We start from the raw sequence: 22,575 nt of genomic DNA, 5'->3' as shown, positions 1-22,575 counted from the left end.
TGAAAAGTCCGTGTAACTGACTTCAAGCTAGTGTCCCTTAACATCCCAGCAACCCGTCTTTGGGCCAAATGAGAACGTTTTGTTCTTTATTGTTCCTCCGTCTATTAACAAAAACAATACGATCGCGTTTATACTCAGGTTACACACCGTGAGACAACTAGATTATTGTGAATCGGCTGATACAAACCACTTTGAGAGGTGATCACAACAGGAGCCACAGCAAACAGCAAACAAACAATTTTAAAACTGAGGCAACTCACCACTTAACGCTATGTCTCTGAGTGACACATAAAACTTGGATAGAAACGGTCGGGTAACACCGACGAAGGTCCAGACGATCCACTGCTGTCAAAATATTTAGTCCAAAGCATGATAAAAATCCAGAGAGAGATGTTTTCTCCTCTTAAACTAGCAGGCCGCGAGCTCATATTCTGCTTGTCTTTTCCCTTACAACTCACGGAAATGTTTACAAACGGCGCCATCTTGTCTCCAGTTACTCAGCAGCAACCAGAGAAGCCAATAAGAGTCTAAGATGAACAGAAGGTCCGCCTTAAATAGAGCCAATCGTAACTGAGTGACATTTCGAATAGCCAATGAAATTCTCAAAACGCTGACATGCCAGTTCAGTATGTTATTGACGGCTCAGTCACCTCAAACCAAGAAATTCAGTGCTAACAGGGAAATTAACCACAGTGTGAAGTGATAAACACAGTAAAGATATGTGTTCAAAATATAGGTATAGATACCTTAAATATAAACATAGATGGCCAAAATGTAGATTTCATTAATATAAATGAAAATGTTGATGTAGATGAATATATAATGAATATATAGTACATTTTTGGAGGATATACCAGTAGGGAAAATGTGAAAATATTCCATTTCTGTGGTTTCACCATCCGTGCACTCCAAATGGTTCAAGAACAGCTTGTATGGAGTCTAAATGATTACTGCTGCATTGAAGATTCTCAGCAGCCGACACGGGGGGGCATACGCATGCTTTTCATGTTGAAAAGCATGCGTATAACAAACATGGACACTTACAGTTGCTGGGTGCTAGCCTGCACTCAGTAATAGAGGACTATTAGCTGACTAATGACTCTGAGCTCTGTGCCACTAAAAGTTTAAGAGTAGTTATGACGGATGGATGTCATGATATTATTGATTGAAAGTGGTTCAAGCTTCTGTAAGATAATTAAATTTTGTTTACAGGCACGAAACATGACAGAATTACAGATTTCACCTGTCACCTGCAGATTTGAATGCAGCTGATGGCTAAATAGAAACGCCTCACAATGTTGATTAAATGTGGTGTAACGTCGTCCATCCCAGGCTACATGAAAAGGCTGTGCACCACCTGAACTAACCATGTGTTGTGTTCATGCGTAGTCACAAACCCCAGCAATGAACAGGGCGTAGCCCAGCACAGAGAGTAGCTCCTTCATGTTTCTTAGTTTTTGCATCATATTTTCACTAAAAGCACTTGAAAGCACCACATCAAGCAGGCTAGCCCGGCTGATGTGACCCAAACCTGAACATCATTTCTACATATTTGTCCAAACCTGCGAGTTCGGGTCCTGTCAGGTTCAGGTTAGGTGTCCACACACTACTGTGAATACAGGTGAGCTACAGATGATCACACAGAGACTTAATTGTGGCTCATTGGATTAATTTCTAACAGCTTTGCAGTCTCTTTCAGCCCTTAGGCAGTATGCAGCTATACAGCATGCAGCCTTGGTAATATATAGTTTGGCTGTGACTTCGAAATATCTGATTCCACTCTTGCACATGCAGTCAATTTAAGCTTTCCAGTTTCTGAGGTTACCAGTCAGGCGTTTTTCTGTCAGACACAGCTGTGTCGAGGTGTGCGGGGGAGAAAGGCAGGTCCCAGGTGACAGTTAACTAGCCAAGCAGCACCCCTCCTGCACCCAGCCTCATACAGACTCACTCATCCTATCGCCAGGGCTCCACGCTAGGCTACGTAGAGCTGGAATAGGACTGGCAGAGCGAGGAGCAACCTTCACACTCACACAGGTTGAGTAAATGAACAGCTACAATAGAGGACACCGGGGAAGGAGAGGACGCTTTCCTGCTGTCCACTCCTGGCTGTAATGATATGGGTGGACACAGAAGTGAATGGCTGCCTGGGTGGCTGGCTGGTCAGCTGCTTGTCTTTCTGCTTCATCACACACACCAAGACAGACAGGAAACAAGGTACAAGGACAGAAAGCCCAATAGGAAAAAGCAGACGGTGAGCAACAATAAGCAAAGTATGAGAGAAAAGGCGAATGCGACTGATTCTCTTCAGTCAGCTTTCAATCATCTCACATACAAAAGCCTTTTCCAGCATCGGTGGCCTAAATGTGGTTTTCTAAGAACAGAAAACAACTAAGCACGTTGCAGAGCTGACAGAGAAACATTATTTGCCAAGGTTTACAATTACACTCCCTTTGACCCTCATCCTGACCCTGAATCACTGCGAGCGTTGCTGTGAATGCCAAACAGAACAGTCCTAAACATGAGCGATGAGAGAAAGCTCTCTAGTCCCATTGAATTACCCACATCATATTTCTCACCATGTTCAATTAATAAGGGCTATTGAATTTGTGACCATGCGTCAAGAATAATAATTACAATATTTCCTTCAAGGATCATTTGTGAATGATTTATGCTTTTGAGTCACCAAGAAATTCAAGAAAGAGGGACTGAAAAAAGAATCAATACATGACACAGTATGGTATTACTTCACGTCAGCCTCCATTGAAAAGAAATCATTCAGGCAGATAGAGGTCTGTGGACGCCGCCTAGCTGATAAGTACAAGTCACTGGGGGGGGCAAAGTTAGGGAGTCTTCAAAGGAAACATGCTACACAGGTGACTCTTCTTTAGCTTTCAGATGAGCTGAATTCAATGCACAATAATTGTTCTTGATTAAGGGTCACTTTAAATTAGTGTGTGTGTGTGTGTGTGTGTGTGTGTGTGTGTGTGTGTGTGTGTGTGTGTGTGTGTGTGTGTGTGTGTGTGTGTGCTGGCAGGCTACTGAGGGACCTGCTGGGGATGTTTGTTCCCTCGCCTCTAATGGATGGCCACATTTAAGACGCTAAGAGCTAATAAAGAGTAATGGGCCTGTGGCTTCACCAGGGAGGAGGAAGAGCTATTTTGAGTTCATGAGAGAAAGCATCATCTCGGGGATTAAAGAGTATCGACCGATGAAGAGTAAACACTGCAATGCCGTGCCGCTGGCCTATTTGGTAAAGCTGTGGATGGAAAAGATGAACCCAAATAGGCGCTGCTGTTAGCGGCTGGGAGGGTCAGCGGGGATGTCATTAAGGGATGCTGAGGAGGGCCTCCAGGTGCTGCGGGGAGGCCTGATACGTCTGGAACAGTGTTATCACAGCAAGAGACTGCAGACTGAGTGGCAAGAACCCTGGGCATCCTGCGAGCCCAGAACAACACCTCTCTTGTGCCATCCAGTGCACATGGCTGGAGGGGAAAGGGGCTGAGAGCTTTTGGCTTGGGTTGGGAGGATGAGACAATCACATATCTGTGTGCCAATCAGTATTCCCGTGGCCCCTCCGGACTTCTCTAAAACATAAACCGGGCTCCTTAATGAATCTCTTCCCCTCACACTGGCCTTTACTGCAAAATGATATCGTAAATCAGGCTAAATACAGAGGCATTCGCAGGGCAGAGTCAGTTGGCCTCTTTGTGAGTGCAGAGGGACATTTAATGGTGAGTGAGCCCTGTTAGCACAGAGGGACAAGTGGACACAAATCCAAGCAGGACTTATTGGCCACCTACTGATGGGAGCTCAGTTAGGTTAGAAATTATTATTACACAGCAAACAGGATTATAGTGGAGGATTAGATGACAATTGATAATCATCAGTGTATCACTGAAAAATAGAAATTCCAATCTGCTACTGTAATTACTTCTCTTTGTTCTTCAGCTGGCATAGTTTCTGCTCTTTAAGTGCGATCACAGAAAAATCTCATTCACACTGCACCAAATCAAGAAACCAAGAAAAATCAAACTGAGAGAATATTCAAGACAAGCTGAGCAGATTGATTATGGACGGTGACCCTGTCTGTGATTCTGCAGCTTGAAAATGAAGGAGTGTACCTCTCTGATGAGTGTGAGGAACAAGTGGCGGCCTCGGATAATGAAAATCTGAATCGAGCCAAAACATGTTTTTGTCCGCTTGGGGTCAAGACGCATCGGTGAAAACGCTTCCTGCGAATATAACTGCAGAGTTCACCTGTGGTCAACTCGCAGAAAACTGTTGTTACCTTGAATTTCTTAAAGCCAAACTTGCGAGGCTGTGGAGAGTTTGTTGAGGAACCAGGGGATGATAGCCGTAAAATCCGAAAAAGTTAATTAAATCAGTTTATATCGTACGGAGGGAAGATTTTCCCCCAAATCCCTTTATTTATAGCAAGGTGTGAAAAACAGAGCTTGTAAATGAAAGAGTTCTGTAGCACAGTGTCTCTGCATGCTTAAGTGCCTCCTTATCCAACTCTGCTCCCTCCCCAAATCTACTGGTAAACCTCTCCCCAAGGTCACCCACATATAGGATGATAAATTCTGCCTGGAGCTCTCCTGACAAGCCTGAATCCCCATAAATGCAGCCACACTGCGAGTCTTGGCTATGCAGTGTTTGTGAATGTAGTGTCGGCTTTTCTCTGAGGTCTTTTGGCTTTCTCCTCTGTATTCTCCTGCGCCAGACCTCCGGTTCATTGCTAATGAATACGCGACGATCATGCTGATAATTGACCTTGATTGGATAATACCTTGCAGTGCCATTAGACTGTAAGTGCTCACTGTGGATGTCTTCATTTGAAGCTGATTGGTGCATTCAGACGAATTGCCAAGCAAAATTTGGAGGCGGTACAAACGTATTCAACGTCAATAAAAAAGATGTGAACGGAGAGAAACAGGTGTAGCTTCGCTCCAGGCGGCGCAAACCGAGGCAAAGATTTCTCTTTTTGAAACGAACCTTTCAACTTGAGCAAGAAATTCTGCTCAGGAAGAAAGAGGCTGAAAGCAAAGAGACGGGTGGAAAATTAGTGGAGCCACTGAAGAGTTCCTGCTAAGTTGTGAAATCCGTCTGGCTCAGCTGTCACTCACAGACATACTAGCAGAAGCGCCATGCTTCAGGAAAAACAGCTGTTGGCTGTTTGTGGCTATTAAAAACAGCTGAACTTATTTTCATGCGGATATAAAACACAAAAAATTTGCTTTGCTTTGTAACCACATGGGTCCACATCAAACAAAGGATGGCTCTGAACATCTCTATTCTTGGTATATTCAAGTGCTTGAAGCTCTAATCTGAGATCTGACAGCTGGTGGCCAAACAACGTAATCTGCCTCCCGCTGCTACAGCTCACCCTAATTCTGATACGAGTTGTCTGTATTTAATGCATTCCCAGTGACAAAGTTACAGCATGAAGTCAAACATGTCATCACGCACACTGGATTTGCTTGATCTGTTGCTGGGGTGTTGTGGACGAATGGACGATGCTCAGACGTCTCCACAAGTTTAAATGTGTTAATTCAGATTTCCAAAATTTCAACGTGGCTAACATCGTTAGTGTATGAAAGTACATCAAATGGTAAAATGATTTTTCATTTTGCCTTATTTTTGTCTTCTGTAACTGCTGCAGGGCCTGGGTCCTTCATAGTGTGGAAGTAGGACACAGCTGTTGAGAGCACAAAGCACTTGTGTTTTTACAAAATCAAACCTGGAAGCTGTAGCCGAACTTGCATGTCATAAAAATGTGAGTTTGGTAGTTTGGTGCATTAGAAAGGTCGCTGCCCAGCAACCGTCTCTGCACACCACCAAATGCTCTATCAAACCTGAGTGAGAACATTTCAGATGTGACCTTCCTTCTGCTTGAAACGAGCTAATTTGGCTGCCAGGGCTGGAATTCATCTTCACTTCTTATCTTAAAATAACTCAGGCTGTCCAGATCTGAAAACAACAAATGACTGAAAATATGACGATAAAGCTTTACACAAGCAGTACCTGCGCAGAGCCCCGTGTGCAGGCTTCAACATGACAGGCGTGTGTGCTAATCTTGGAGCCACCACACCTACAGTCCATGGTGCCCTGGCACTGTCCATCTGTGGGTCACCATGTTGTCCAGATTGAAATATCTCATCAGCTGTTTGATTTCCTGGACAGACGTTCATGTTCTCCAGATGATGCCTCAGAGTGACGCAAGTGATCGGCTGATTTTCTCCCCTGGCACCACCTGCTGGCCACTTATCTAGTGAAATATCTCACCTAAATCTAAAAGATGGATTGTTGTGCAGACATTCATGGAGCCCAGAGGATGAATCCTGGTGATTTCAGTGATTCTCAGAGTCTCAGATCAAATTTTAGTTTGTTCAGTATTTTCTTTTATGACCAAATACCTGTGAAAATAATGAGTCCCCTCACATTAGCATGCTAACATGCTGACATTAGCATTTAGCTCAAGCTGCACCTACAGAGTCTGCTAGCATCATTTTGTCTGTGCACATGTGTATTCGTTGCTGTAGATATGCACCATGTGCTCTTCTAGCTCATAACATTTTCATCATCAGAGAGAGGGGTCAGGTGTTACAACACTGACATTTCACTTCTAAATCAACATCCATGCTGCACAGCCTTTTTTTAGCCTGGCTGTTTATTCTGTTTAAAGCTGGTATTTAACCCAGCAGATAAAGATTAGACTAATATTATTAGTATTACAGTATTTGTGGAATTAGATTCCAGTGGTGGCTGCGTAGGATTATTTCTGACTGGTGTGATCCAATTTCCAATAACTCGAGCGCTGCAAAGTCCAAAAGTCAGAATTTATTAGAAACAGATAGATGCAATAATTTCCAAAGTTCGCAGCATGTTTTTATCCGGCGAAATATTCTGCTTCAATCCATATTTGTTGGCATTTAGCCTTTCAAAAACACTTTCGCTGTGGTCAAGAAAACTGCACTTTTGTTTTCCACAGAAGGTTGAAAGGTTGAAAAAAATGACCTTGTGCCAACAAAAGTCTAAAGCTTGCAAATAGATATTTTGTCCGAAGATGAAGTTGAGAAAACACGGTCCTGCTGAAGCTAAAAGACTCAAACCTGAACTGATACGTGTTTGCCTTGAAACTTAAAAATAGCCTGCGTGCCTCTAACACTGTTCATTACTGCATTACTACTGTTACAACAAGTACTTCAACAGGCTACTGTGACAAAGACAGTGAACCTACCACAGCATAACAGCATGTAAAGATGGTAAACTCTTTTTAACAACGACCAGCGAATTATGCATCTATCCTCATTACTTGCGGACTGCAGTGACCACGATAGCAGCGAGGGTTGATGCTGCCCTCTGCACAGATGTCACCTGACTCTCCGTACTTGTCTTGTCATCTCTGGAAGCAGGTCAAGGTCTTTTCTGCTTTAGTGCACATTATTTTCTAAACTGCACCGAGGGAGACAATAAAAAGGCACACAGACAGAAACAGTGAAGAGACACTGCAGACGTCTTTAGGCTGAATGTAGGGGCTTAAAGTTTAAAGCACATGTGCACACATCAAGATCTACCATCAGCCTCCGAAGATGACGGGTTTGTTTCATTCTCCACTGTGCTGTCTGAACAACAACACATGAAATAAGGTCAGTAATGTGTTTTAATCCTTGGAAATATGAAAGTACGATGCTCTGTAGAAGTGTCCATTCACCCCTCACGGCGTCGTGCCCTCATGAAAAGAGGTTTTATTGTGGCTCCAGATGGACTGGCCTTAAATCTGCAGTTTAACCTAAAACCTGTCAGAGTGGGAACTAACTCCATGAACAAGTAGGTCTATTTTGGGCCGGGGGAAAAGAAGCTATTAAAGCAAGAGGAGCCGAACGCTTCTATTTCAGAGCAGATCAGAAGGAAAAGCAGCGTGCTTTCACACCACTGACAAAATCTTTCAGTTTCAGAGAAATATTTCCAAGTCGCGATGCGGCAGGGCACGTTTGTTTTCACAAGCTTCCTGTCCAGCCGCCAAGCTGAACTCGCTTCCTGTGATTGACAGCGGCTCAGCCAACGCTCGCCGAAACCAGCCTGCGGGAATGCCGGAGGACTAGACGATGCCTCCCGAGCCAGCCGCACAGACGTGGGCTTTCTAATGTATTGAAAAAATAGGTAAGGAAACAGAAGATAATTATAATTTCTGTTCTACAAACATCTCGCAGGAGCAGAGCTGCTCTGCAGGCAGAAAGAAAAATCACTCACTGTTTGAGTTAATCCTCCACAGGCCAAGCTAAAGCACCACAGTCTTTCCTGCCTAACCACTGAGACGCAGAGGAGGGAGGGCCAGCCAGCATTATGAGGCCGGCATTATGGGCTGTGAAAAAGGAAAGAAAAGTAGTCCTGGCATTTTAATTAACACTGTTAGCTGTCACACCTAGCTAACCTGTGGAGTTTCAAGCCGTGACCTACGGTTGCTAACTATTCTTTTAAGCCCATGAATGTCAGGCATGAGACAATATATTCCTCACCTCCAATCTCAACAGAGACCTTTGCACCGTGTCAATCTGTCATTTAGTTAACGTGTTGTGAACGCTTTGTCCTCCAAGGTTACACTCAGCCTGGGATATTTTCTGCAAAGCAACGTGAAAGCCTCTTCAGTAGCCCTGCGAGCTCGTCTGTTTGTGCTGCATGAAGTTAATCAACGGAGAATGCAAAACTGTTCATTAAGTATTAGTTAAGAAAAGCTTGTTGCAGTAATTAGTACAACGGTGTGACAGCAATTCTTTCACATCTATTTAGCTTTAAACAGGGAGTCGGTTTGCTGTGATGTGAATGTAATCAATACAAAAATATTCAAGAGAAACAAACTTAAGACTCCCTCAAAACACACAACACACGCACCGCTCATGAGCTCACATCTTCTGGTTCGTGCTCATGTTGTGTGCTCAGCAAAAGACTTTCACCAGCTCTGTTTGGAGAGTCTGGCTGCAAGAATAGGAAATACAGAGGAAGCAGCTCAAGACTGATGCCTTTAAACATAAATTCCAACTAAAATCTATTTATTGTAATATAAAAAATACATCAAACATCGTTAGAAAAGACCTGCAGCCGGTGTCATTCGTGTAAGACTGTTATGAGACGGAGCCTGTACAGCCTGCAGGAAGTATGCCAGCAAATGAGCTCAGTGGTGGTAGTGCTGCCCCTGTGCTTCCAGGTGTAAAATATTACAGAGATGCTTCCCTTCATAAATTAGATGATGTGCTGAAAAATGTGCTGGCCGGCAAAAACATCATGTTAACAGTGTTGCCTGAAATCTGTATGCCTGCCGTGCACAAGACAAGGAAGCGAAATCTCCAGAAAAGTATTAGAGAGAAGCAGAAGATCCAATAACGTGAGTGCAGCAGGGTTTGGGGCTGTTAGCGGCGCCGTCGATTAGCTACCAAAGAATTTAGCATTTCAGTTTAGAGCAATTAGCGTGGAAAGGACCAGCGGGCCGCTCGCTCAGTGGACGGATCCGGTGACTTCAACCTGTGAGGGAAAACAAAACAGACCTCATTGGGATGACTGACAGCACGTCATCCGACACGGCGTGATTTATCCCCTCTGGTGGTCCGAGCCGCAGCGAGCTAATGGAGAAATGGTTGGATGTGGTTGGAGCTGTAGTCAAGAGTATCGGTTGTCATATATCATGTGGATTTGTCTGGGTTAGCTTTCAAGGACATGTCACACATTCATATCCAATATCAATAAATACTGTCATTGGTCCATGTTGCTGGAATAACACCACAGTTTGGCTGAAAACGGATCAGCCCTGCCTTCGCTTCAATCCCCAGGGTCCAACATTGAGAGCAGGTTAAATACGCCAGATTAAATCATTAAAAACAGGTTATTTATTTAGTCATTTCAATCAGTGTTTGAGCAAATAAAAGCGGACACGTGGCGGAATCTCTGAGCAGAGTGTGTGAAAACATGTCCCCGCAGGTTCAGCCACACCATTAATATGATTAAACTCGACTTCCTGGTGCTCTCGGTATCACCGCTGCCCAGTTGTTACGGCATGGGTCTATTTCTTACAACATGAAGAGATATACCAAAAATAAATCACAAGTTCTCTTCCCAGTTCACTCTGTGAAATTGTGCGCGACTCCAGATCCCTTATCAAATAATTGATAGAATTCCTCTATATCGCACGCTTTCAGGTTATACGTGTGCTTTGTATGCTTTTGTGTGAGAGGCGTTTTTTGTTTCTTAGTGCTCGTCTCAGAGGTGAGCTGTGCCACATCGCAGCGGCAGACAGCGATTCGTCACTTCTCATCTGTTTTCATTCACACGGGGCTGCTGTCAGCCCTCCTCTCTCTGCTGGTCAGCGCGCAATATGCCTCCAAACAGATTTCTCATTTGGACGAAAGCTGCCGTGCGGACATGCGGGTCAGATGCTGAATATTTATTTGGATGAACCACCCTGGCTTCCATCTCTGAAAGGACCAGATAAGCACAACACCTGATGTGCTGAGTTGTTCTAGAGGTGCTTCATCCTGATCACGCCGTACTTTCTCTCGCTGCCTCTCCCCGTCCCTTGGCTTGGATATTGTTAAAGCGGTCATGCTTACTTCAGGAATGCAGGGCAGCACTGCATGTGTGATAAAATTCACATCCTCCGTCAGAGCAATATGCGCTTATGTTAGTTCCAGACGGGCTATAAAAAAACACAACCCGGCACGGAGACGCTGTATATGGGCTGATTTTGGAAAGTACCACTGAGAAAAAGCTTTCAGCTTCTTCGCTCTTCTGGGCTAAACTATCCATCCTACTCATGGCATGTGCAATTAAGGATGGAGCGTAGATTACATCACTGAATTTCAGCAGTTGCCATAGTCCCGGAACATCTAATTACAGGCCTTCACACAACAATCTGTAAGAGGTTCTCTGAGAACACACAAAAACAGCATGAAACAAGGCAGCAGTAATAAGCAAATGCGGCCCAGCAGGGCAAAGAACCACTTGCCAACTGCTTGTTTGCACTTATCTCGGGCTAGTTAGCGTGTCCTCTGAGCCTCCATCATGCCTCTGTGAATCACCGTGCCCAATAAATTTCAGAGCAAAAAAAGATTCAAATCAAATCTCAACACTGTTTTCAACATGTGCTACGTTAAAGCTACAAACTGCCGTGCTACGCTGACAGAAAGCGGGCATCCTTCTTCAGATGTGCACTACTCTTCACTGCCGGGCTTTTAATGAATGCAAAGACAGCGACTGCATCAGTCTCCCTCCGCTGCCTGCCAATAAACTTCAGCTCAATTCTGAGGTTTTACTCATCATCTTCAGCACAAAGAATTATCTGCTTCCAGCCTGCATGTCTGAACTTTTAACCCCCCACACCCTTCATGTCTTCCCTTTATGATCCTCTATTTGCTCTGTGTGTGTGTATATATATAACATACAATACATATGCAAAATATACACAGAACAAACACAAAACAAACAAATGACACAACAAAGAAAACACACATTCACATAAAAAAGGAACCAGCCTGTCTAATAATTATGATTTTCTCTGCATATTGTGGAGTGTGATGTTTAACTTCCCAGTCTCAGTATTAATATGTTGGTTTCCAGTGTGAACGTGATCTATAGTTAAAGAGACGTGTAAGTTATCCAGGTGGTTAGCCAAGCGGTGCTTTATAAATAAACAGAATGCATGCTGCTCCCTTTCCTCTGCCAACGATTGCCACCCGACTTCCTCAGAGAGTAAACAGCGATGCACTCTAAAGCCGTGCCCAGATACGAAGCAAAGGGCAGAATGATAGACTGCCTCGAGAGCTTGAAGAGCAGAGGCAGGACAATGCATACGAATGGCTTCACCGTAGACTATAATGGGGGAAAATGGTCGACTGGATCATGTTCTTTCTGCAGCTGTGGGTGATGCATGCTTTTTATTTCTGTTTTTAAAAATGCCAGCTTTGCTTTGAAGGACTGAGCTCATTTAGATCTTAAAGAGCGGCTTGTCATCGAGCCAGAAACCAAGGTGTTTAAATAGGACACTCTTTCAACTGGAGTCCCGTTAAGAGCGTAATATTCACTAAAGTGGAGCTGTTTTCTTTTGCTCTGAATCTGATTGATAAGAGATTCAAAATGTTTACCAGTGTCTCTTAAACTGGACATGATGGTTTGGAAATTGTTCAATAATCACTCAGATCATTGGACAGACTCAGGCTGCTTTCCAAAGGTCAGTTTGCTGACCTTAATATCATCCTTCTGCGACTCAAGAAGCTTTGCACACTGAAATCAAAATTCTGAATTTCCTCCAAATTCACGTCATGACCTCCAGAGCAACAGGTGGCGCTATTGGTATGCGGAGAGCATAGAAACAGGATATGTTATGAAGGAGAAGGCTTAATATGTCCAAGACAGCCAGTAGATCTCTGAGATTGTCTCACCTGCTCGTTAGTGGACTTAGCCGCATATGACAGGAGCAGGACTTTCAGGGCGCCAATTATTATTATTATTATTATTATTATTATTATTAATTATTTGGTAATCTCTTTTAGACCAATGCTAAATGTCAAGACTTTAAGAGTAAAGAAGCTAGCAGCTCAGTGAGGCTGTACTTTGAGACACAATGGTAGCTAATGCTATATGCTCACGACGACAATGTGACCCATGTTTACCGTGCTAGCTTAGTGTGTTAGCATGTTAGCACTGGAACATGAGCTTCTGTGCTAAATTTCCCATCCATCCGTCCTGTAGCTTCACACTGCTCATTAGGATTCATCCTCTGAGGATCGTGAACAGACTCTGATGAGGTATTCCCGTCTGGGCCGAAGCGGCAGACTGGCTCAGAGAGCGGCCCACTGACATCCATTAAGTCGTGGTGTTAGCATGGCGGGTAAAAATGATTATGATATGACTAATCCAAATTCTAATTCCGAGCAGGTGCGACAGACAGCGCTCAGAGCCGCTTTAACATCCTTATTCGATTTTATTTCCAATTTGAATGAAACTGTAATATTTTTTAGGCCAACCCTTCATTATTATTGGGGTCATTCTGTCGCAGCCTGGTGTGTCTCCCTCCAATTTGTGTGAAATTGAGGGCCTGTGGGTTAAGAGGAGAATCTGCAGGAGCAGATAGCGGCTCAGAACGAGCTGTGGGAGGATGTGCTGCCTGCCAGCGCTGCCCCTCCTGGCCTGGGCAGCACCGCTGAGCACCACAGGGCCAATGACTCACTCTTGCCACACTGTCTATGTTGTGACTGGACAAATCTAATCCTCCCTCATCATCAGCTCACTGTCCCTTAGCATGAGAGAAACAAAGCAGCATGAACACTCCAAGCTGCCAAAAACCGAGGACTGGAGGCTGCTGGACAGCAAGGGCAAGATGACAGCGTGAAAGCATGTCACCGCTGCACAGGCAGTTCAAGACGGGCATCAATCAGGAACAGGGCGAGCTTTTAGATGCAGGTGGTCAGCGTGCTCTTTTGGTGCTCTTTGTGTATGAATACAGCGGCTGACTCAGTAAGTTCACTCGAGGGAGTTCATTAAGTTGGAGCCACTCCTGCCTCGCTAACTTGTACACTGATTGTACTCCGAGGTGGCCATTACTTTCACACTGATTAGGAAGCGGTGATTGTTTCAAGACTGATTGGGGACGCACACAAATGCTGGTGTTCCAATTACACCAAGTACCATCCCGCCAACGGTCAGAGTGTACTTCAGGCCATTTACATTTAACCGAGCGGTAGTGAATGAACAAGTGATTATTCTGTAGAGTTATTTCTCTTGAGTGTCGCCTTTAAAATCAAAGCGAGAGAAAGAACCGCCTCACATCCCATAATAAGCACAACAGGTTTGAAAGTGACTTCAGCTCTTTTGTTCCAGCTCGATCACCCCAGTTTGCATGCATACTTCTTAAATGTGCTTACTAAAGCTGTACTTTTAGAGCTGAGTCTGCACTTCCTTTGACCTCTGCCCAGCGTTTGAGCATCTTTTAGCTCATTGTTTTGGATTCTGTGGGGTCCAAACAGCTAAAAGTGGAGTGAAAACAGGACTTATGTTTGCTGGTGGCCTTAAACACGACTGCAAGTGAGTGTCTGCTGGATGTGAGGCGACTGTTATTAACATTATGGGATGCTAATATGTCAGTGTGCTGTTTAGAGCTGGCTGCTGGCCCCAATCAATCAGTCAATGCAGATTTAAAGAATTATGAGCGGGATATGTACGAGCGGGACGTTTACAGCTGAAAAATAAACTTGTCAGTGCTCTTTGCTGGACAAACTGTGTAATTGAGACTTTTTAATTTTTATTTTAATTTATTGGCTACACATACACCAATACCAATAAATCTGCAATAAGTTCATATCTGCCAGCGCGCCGGCCCGGCCGATTTATGAGCGCGGCTCTAATGAAGATTACCGCATTGCAGCAGTCAGTGTCAACTAAATCATAGAGAGCTGGGAAAGTTCTCTCATGATGTGACATTTTTAAAAATACAGTATGTGACGAGGGCGACGTGTGACGCTCAGGGATTAAGTTTGACTTTAAGCAAATATGTCCATTAATTTAGCATGAGAGAACATTCACTTCAGTTTCTTAATCTGCATTCGTTGATTTGAAGTTTTTCCTTACATGGCAGCTGGTTTAGGACCAGTTTTATTCCCACTGCGGTGGTGCTTTGTTGATACCTCGTTCCTGTAGAGCAAAACTATACCAGAAATATCAGAGACGCTGCTGCTGATAGTGGAAACAAGAGGTGAGCACGTCTGATAATTCAGATGGAATAAGACTTCGAATGGAAGCAAACCTCCAAGCTTTAATCTGTGACATCACGCTGATGTAAAGCCCAGAGCTGCTTCGCTGCCAGCCAATATGTTGATTTCAAACAGCCATTTCTTTCCATCTCAGAGAGTTTCATATTATTCTAATGCTGTTCGAGTCACATTACATAATGTGCTGTGTCAGAGGCACCTTTCCATCTGCCGTAATTCATTCTTCATGCAGCTGTGCATTGGTTTGCTGTCACAGATGAGAGGCCGCAGCAAACTCTTCGCCCTTGTTCCAGCCGCGGCAGACAATAGTGATTATTCACAAACAGAATGAACTGCTCCAGGGATAAAACTAATATATCTTAAAATTAAAATTCAATGGTAGTTTTAAGGCTGCTGTTCAGCAGTCGACTCTCTGAATCACAAAGAGGCGCACGGCTCCCATTTTAACATAATCTTGACAATCAATCAGCCACACCACAAAGAAGTCAATGGGCCTTGACAATATGTACCTGTCAGATCATTGGCTCTAATGCATTAAGCTCTGATGCCTCTGATAGACAGCGACAGCTCCGCACACAACCAGGAGCGCCGCTCTCTCAGATGCAGTGACAGCCTTTTGTCCAGCCACCTGCCTGTGATTACTCAAATCAAAAATGCATAACCAATTGGAGTTATTGATTCATCTCCGCTGACAGCGAGGAGGCAAGAGCGGGCTGAGGAGCGGCGGATGAAACGCCGTGTGACAGCCGGCTGGAGAAAGAGGAATTATACAGTACATGTGTATCACTGTACAGCTTAGCACAAGTGCTGATGTTATTTTTTCTCCTACTCACATCTGTGCTTGCAGAGAAGATCCAGTTACAAGGAGATGCAGATCTCGGGTGTATTCATATTGTTTAAGCCTTAACGCAGGATATATTACATAAATATGTAATACTGTGGGATGCTGCTGTAGCAGTTTTTGTTTCTAGAGAAAGCTCCCAGGCTAATGACATTTTATTAATGTATTGCAGTAATAAAAACATAATCCACTTCTTAGTCTGGTGGGGTTTTTTTTTTTTTGAATATCCCATGATTCAATAGCTTTTACATTACAGTAAACAGAGCAAATCTATTTTCCCTCGTCTTTCATTCACAATGAAAATGCTAAGCTGTTAGAAAAAGCAGCGCAAACATTAACAATCAAGAAACAGGTTAGGATTTTAAGACAGTATCTGCAGAGAGGAAAGCCTCATATCTCATCACAGTTCAGATGTCTGAGCAGCACGGACCTGAAGGTTACAGTGTAGTTGCATTTGTGTTAAAGCCCTCTGTGCAATCACAGCAAACAGAAGAAAACATCAAGGCAGATCTTTAAGAGCTGCAATCATGACTCCTGAGCTCCATCCCGGAGTTCTTCCTCCTCTCTGACTGCTTTTATGTAATATCGTGTAATTTGGTATGAAGCACGCACTTGATCCTGCCCTGATGTGACCACAGGAGGTGGTCACTTCAAGAGGCGCTCATGTCAGCCAGACAGCCGCTGCCGTGGCCCCCCCGAATTTCAGAGAGCTGTCGAGCAGCGGGGCAACAGAGTTCACATTTTCAACATGGTTATTATTTCTTGTCATCAGTATTCAAAGTAAAATGAGAGCCTCTTCATTCTGCTAAAATATTTATTAGGAGACTTACATGTGATCTGTTCGCAGCGTCGTTAGCCGTGCTCGCAGTGGGACAGTGATGGGAACAGCAGACTCTGTGCACACATTCACGGTGCCCAGAGGATGAATCCCAACGACCTTTAGGATACTCTGAGTTTTCATTTAAAACCACCAGATGGTCAAGTCTTCTCTTATCCAGTCAAATATTTCAACTGGCACAAAATCTTCTACAGACCTGCAAGTTCCCCCGAGGATGAATCCCACTAATCCGACTAATGATCCACTGACTGCATCAACAATGAGGTTGATATTTGGGATTTTGAGGGAAACATCTCAACAACTATTGGATGGATTGACGTTTAACTTGGTACAAACATTTATGGTTCCCAGATGATGAACTACGTTAGCGGTCACATGACTCTTCAGCTGGGTCCATCGTTAGCTCAAAATCTTAATTTGTCCAATGCTAACTGAAACTAATGACATTCCCATCATCCCCTCAGCTGTACTTTGTGTGCTGCTAATCAATGTTAGAATGCTAAACTTAGATGATGACCACGGCAGCATTTGCCTGCTAAACATCAGCATGTTAGCATGCTAACATTTAGCTCAAAGCACAGATCTGCAAACATGACTGTGGACTCTTTCTCTTGTTTAGCTTGATTCTACCACATGAGACATTAATGAGACAATTTATAGTTTCTATATGTGATACCTGCTAAATGCAAATGCAGCCTGAGTTCGTGATTAACAAAGGGTTAATTTTGTGAAAGTCTGCGTTGCTGCTGGTCTCCGGTGTTTTCCTCTGTTGAGCCACAGCTCGCCGACACAGCCTGGCTGTGAAGATTTATGGGGAGGAAGTCCTCTGTTCAGACACAACTATCCACTGATGAGGGCGCACAAACACCGCATCAGCATGTTTGTCAATTATTGCAATGACCCCCCCTCCTCAGGCACACACACAGCCCCTCCCTTCAAAGCTTTTACACAGATTTCTTTCATCCACCTTCCCTAATCATGAAATTTGATTAAATTGAAAGTGAGATCACGGCAGTTATAAAAAGCCAATTAACACAGGGCAGATGAGCTTTGTGGAAATATTACAGGACATTACACTGATGATATAAGAATTTATGGGGGCAAAACCCCTCTTTTGACTCCGTGACTGGAAAGCAATATATGCCTCCCACGCACACTTTAAGTATAATGAGCATGAACACGGGGGTCCAGCGACTCATTGCGTTTCATAAAACGGTCAATAAACAAACAAAGGTGCACAGTTTGACATGCAAACCTATGGCGAGAAACATTCGTGTAATTACACAGCAGAGACGTTAAAACCCAGCTCACGCCGAGCTGCTGCTGGGATTTGTTTTTCCTCTCTCCCTCCACCAGCAGAAGCTGTGGAAAACACCTAAGCCACGTCAAACTGGATTTGAGAGAAGGGAAAAATTTGCCTTTTTATCAGCGTCCTCCGTCACAAATCTCAGAAGTGCTCCACAGCGAGCTCAGAGCACAGCTGTAAGATAGCCTTGATAAAAATACCACGAAGCCGGGGATTTCTTCTGTTCTTTTCATGTCCTCTGATCCGTAAATAAACATCATAACCAAGTTAAAACCAACAAACCAGAAAAACGACTTTACAGGTCTTTACCCGACACGAGTGCAGGCAGACTCATTTCTACCTAAACGACCACACGCTGCTGATACGAGCAGGAGTGACGAGCTGTCAGAGGTTTCAAACAGAATTCACCATCTGAAGTTCGCAATGAGATTTCCAGGACTTGAAATCTTCCAAAGCGATAAAACAATACGACGAGGAGGCCTCTTTGTTTAACGTCTACCTGATTTGATTGCACAAACACCCATTTAATTAGTATTTTAAAAGCAGCTGTGAACTCGCAGTCCACCACACAGGAAACATTACAGCACCCTGCCGTCTTTCACTCCATCGATTTGAACCATATTTTCCTTTTTCTAGCACCTTTCAAAAGGCGCCGTTTTCTTTGCATGCGGCGTGTCACCCCTCTCTCTCATTTCTTGGTCCTTAGTTGCTCAAGGACATGAGTCGCGAGGCTTAAAGGACTGCCAGGGGCAAGAGAAGAGGAGCTGGATGTGAGCCACAGCGCTGGAGTGCAGGACCACAGCAACAGATCTCTGAGTACAATGACAGATAAAGACTGTCTGCTGAGGAAGAAGCTCTGCAGGGTTAATAAATTGTTGGTGTTCCAGAAAGAAATAAGATATATATATATATTTATATCCGACGGGACAAGCTGAATCCCCTGACAGGGATACAGAGCCGACAGACAGACACACAGCAGAGACAAGAGACAGCATGGGCTATGTGCTTAGTGCTTAAAGATGTAGACTGAAGGCTATCCTTGCTTGATCCCCTTTTGGATCTTGTTAAGCTCCAGGATAAGACGAAGGGAGGGAAGATTGGATATTACCCTCAGGAATCCCAGCGAGGTGTCTCACTGGAACACACCTCGCGGCTTCAATTAATGGCGAGGACAGCCGTTTTAAAATATAAGGAATGAGGCCACTTCTGAGATCTGAGACGGATCTTCAGACTTCAGCACGATGGCATTTTATTCAACAGATTTTAGGTGAAATAACTCGATAACGGCTCTGCTTCTCCAAACAAAGGGTGCCGTCACAGCATTCAGAGCAGAATACCAGAAGACTTCCCTCCCTGATTATGGCTTCATTATGCTGCGCAGGCATTTTTCTAGCATGGATCTGATCCTCTCATTTCCTGGAGTGTGTTATCAATTTTCATCACCATTCGCAGTGAGAAGCTGTGTCCTGCAGCTTTATGACACACAATGCTCAATTAGTATCATACTGCGCGTGGTTACTGAGAAGGCCTCGGCATATGGCAAACATCATTACCGTACACTTCAAGCCGGTGAGTCAGCAGTCATAATGGAGGCGCTGTCAAATGAGAGCCATCCGCTGAGGATGAGGAGGGAGCGTCATCAAGGTGTATGCGTGAGATGCAGTTTGAGAGCGTTTAGCTTTGACTTTCTGGAAATGCTTGACCTTTAATTCTGAAGGGAATCAGTGGACGTGTTTCTTTTCTTTTATTGCAAATGACACATCATTGGCTTGTACGTGAGTACCATCAGACGGCCATTCCTGGGAGGCTGTCACGGCCACTGACTGAGAAACATGTCCTTCACTGCTGCTGATATTACATCGACTATTCGCTGCTGCACAGCTGAACAGACCTTTTCATAACATATACAGACGTAATAAAAAGTTCTGTCTGTGTCATAAGCAGAGAAAACAGCAGCAGAGAAAATATGCACCACAGTGGACGGGATACAGTTTCCAAAAAGACTTTTAGCTTTTCCCACAAGACACAAGGGATTCCTCAGCCAGACCACTAGCTGCCCTCAGAGCTGGCTGCAGGACAGCCTCAGCAAACACTGCTCCCTCCTGCTGCCTCTGAACGACCGATGCAAAGTCACGTGCACAGAAAATGAAATTGACATTATTACAGTTTCAGCTAGAAAAACAGGAAGTGTTCAGGACATGCCCTGTCTGTCACACTGTGAGCTGAGCTGCGGGGCTCTCTCTCCACTGCAGCTCCCTGTAACTTTGCCCATGAAATAATTATGGGCTTCCAGATGAATTTTGATGTAATAACCTGACAAGCCAAGAGGTAATAAAGCCCCGATGCTTCTGTTGCACAAGAGAATGTCTGTCGCGCTGAAATATTCATGAGATAAATGTTATTTAAGGCCAGGGCTGCTCTGGGATGTTGGACAGGTGCAGAGCTGCCGGCCAATGGCTGCAGAGGGTTCCTCCTGATTCATAACGGAACAGGCATGAACTCTGATCGTTGTCCTCTGCTAAATAACACTGAACGGCAGATAAATTCAGATAATAATGAGAGCAGGCTGACTCAGGATGCAGTGACTCACAGGATGTCACTGCCCTGCGTCCTCCTGCGTCTCAGGTAGAGATTCTCTGTTTCACCTGGGAAAGCTTCAACTCCTGCTATGTGTTGGCTGCAGTTTCGACTCAACTTCTTTACGGCTGGCTGCACATTCTTTGTAAGAAAAACACGTTTCCTCAGTGGAAACGGTGCATCAGAAGACACACAGACAGGGTGAAATCGAGCTTACCTCCAAAAAGTAACACCACCGACTGAAGCGCGAGGATAAGCAACATGTTTCTGTGAGCCGCTGCAAAAACAAGAATCTCCCAAAAATGACGCGGAAGCCGAAATGGCTTAAATCAAAGGAAAAATCCCTCCTCCAGCATCGCTAGTAAAATATGAAAAAGCATCTTTTTTTGCTAAAAATGTCAGGATTCACCCAGCCATTTGCAAACGCTAAAAAAAAAAAATCCTGGAGCTGGTGAAAAAGAATAGGGAAAGCCTCCTCACTTGAGTCTTATCTACTTGTTATCGCCTGGAAAATTCAGCAACTGGAGAGGAGGAAGTTGCGCGCGGCTGTGCATCACTCCTGGAAGCATTTTGGGAAGAGAAAACGTTTAGACGTCTGCTAAAAAGCTTAAAGCCAGAGTGAAACGTCTGCTGTGACACATCTTCACTGCGACCCTCTCAACGAGCTGCAAGACAATTTTCTCCAAAAGCAGCCAAACTGCAAACGTCTCCAGTCCCTGATGCCCTGTTGGTCAGTTTGTCTGCTCTGTGTCCTCCGCGTCAACTTGGCTGCTGTGCGGTGGATGGAGTCCGACACCTGGGGACGAATGGGAGCAGTCCCAGCCCGCCATCATGCTCGGTAAATGTATAAAAGTAAAGAAGTTCAGACTGCGTACATCCACGCCCAGACACCCACAGCGTTGCTGAGGTCCAGAGTGCAACTCCAGCAGCACGCAGCAGCCTCAGAGAGCGCGCGGGGCTCTGCTTCCGGAGCCAAACGCTCAGCTGCCACTTCTAATTAGACTTTGGCTCCGAGTGCTTCAGATATGCTGCGGATGTCCGCTTTCAAGCCCTCTTCTTTCGATGTTTATGTAGACTGATTGTGGGCTACAGTTTCAGTGGAGCTTACGCATTGTCAGCCGTCCAATGCGCGTCGAGAGATGCAGAGGAGAAGAAAAGCCACAGCAGTGACAACGGCTGGCATCAGGAGGCGTGAGGCAGACCAGCAGCGCGTCAGTCCTCACAGGGAGTGATGGGAATAAACATAAGCATTTCTATGAAACACCTTGAATCAGTCAATCCACATTGAGCCTGAATGCATCTCCTCTCAGTCCATTCAGGCTCAGACTGGACTGTTTTGACCAAACTCGCATCTTCCCCTCCTGAGTTCAGCCCTTTCAGCTCCTCGCGGACACCTTTCCCCTCTGTGGACCCAGAGATGGACTTTAAAACTTGTTATCGGACATGTTCAGTTGATTGCATGACTGCGCCACTTGGCAGGCACTAGTGACCCCTTGTGGCGTGAGGACTGAACTGAGCAGAGGACAGAAGGCGGCAGACAATAAACGCTCAGGACACCACAAAGATTCAATTAGAAATCTTTGATTAAAGCTGCGATAGAAATCACCGGTTTGATGGAATCATGTCCCTGAGGATGCACACACTCCTCCATGTTGTCCTGAGAGAGATGCAGTCGGTCGCTGCTTCATGTCTGTGGTGCTCAGCAGTGATTTTCTGGTGTCAACGCTGGATTTTCACATCATTTCTTCTTGAACTTCATTCACTTTATTTTCCAGATTTATTCCCATTGAGAGCCATGATGGACACGTGCTCTGTCCAGGGTTACTGTCAGGTCTGCAGCCTCCTCATCAACTCTTTTCCTATGTCAGTGCATTGAATGCAAGCTTTTAATCAGAGTCATATTCCTTGTGTGCGCGCACATACTTGGCCAATAAAGCTGACTCTGAATCTGATTTCCTCAGTTTGAAATCATTTGCTGGGACTCTGAAATGTAACTGTTGCTGCTGATGAATTCACCAAAAAACCTCAAAGAAAATGAACTGAAACACTGTTTATTGCTGTAATCTGCTGATCGATTAAACCGTGAGCCACGCAGCAGATTTTTTTTGCCTGTGAAGGCCAGATGGTGTTGTGAGGGAAAGATAAAAGAAGATTCATTAACACTAAATACAGAAATATCACATGAGTCACCCACCAGTCTAATCATTCTTGTCCCGAGTGTTTGTTTCACTGCTTTGCTTGTCCGCTGTGCTGGGATCAC

General features: G+C 44.6%; 1 protein-coding gene across 1 annotated transcript in view; it reads right to left on the bottom strand.

Moving 5' to 3' along the window:
• The window catches only part of LOC139333108 (transmembrane protein 132C), a 123,317-nt gene extending 101,859 nt beyond the window's left edge, over positions 1-21,458 (bottom strand). The window contains exon 1 of the mRNA XM_070965386.1: positions 20,533-21,458. Within this exon, the coding sequence (XP_070821487.1) occupies positions 20,533-20,578 (46 nt within the window). The 5' untranslated portion in view covers positions 20,579-21,458. The remainder of the gene's footprint in view (positions 1-20,532) is intronic.
• Between the last annotated feature and the right edge of the window lie 1,117 nt (positions 21,459-22,575).

Source organism: Chaetodon trifascialis, chromosome 6, assembly GCF_039877785.1.
Source record: "Chaetodon trifascialis isolate fChaTrf1 chromosome 6, fChaTrf1.hap1, whole genome shotgun sequence".
Lineage (NCBI taxonomy): Eukaryota > Metazoa > Chordata > Actinopteri > Chaetodontiformes > Chaetodontidae > Chaetodon > Chaetodon trifascialis.
The sequence above is the reverse complement of the archived record's forward strand: the minus strand, read 5'-3'. Positions and strand labels throughout refer to the sequence as shown.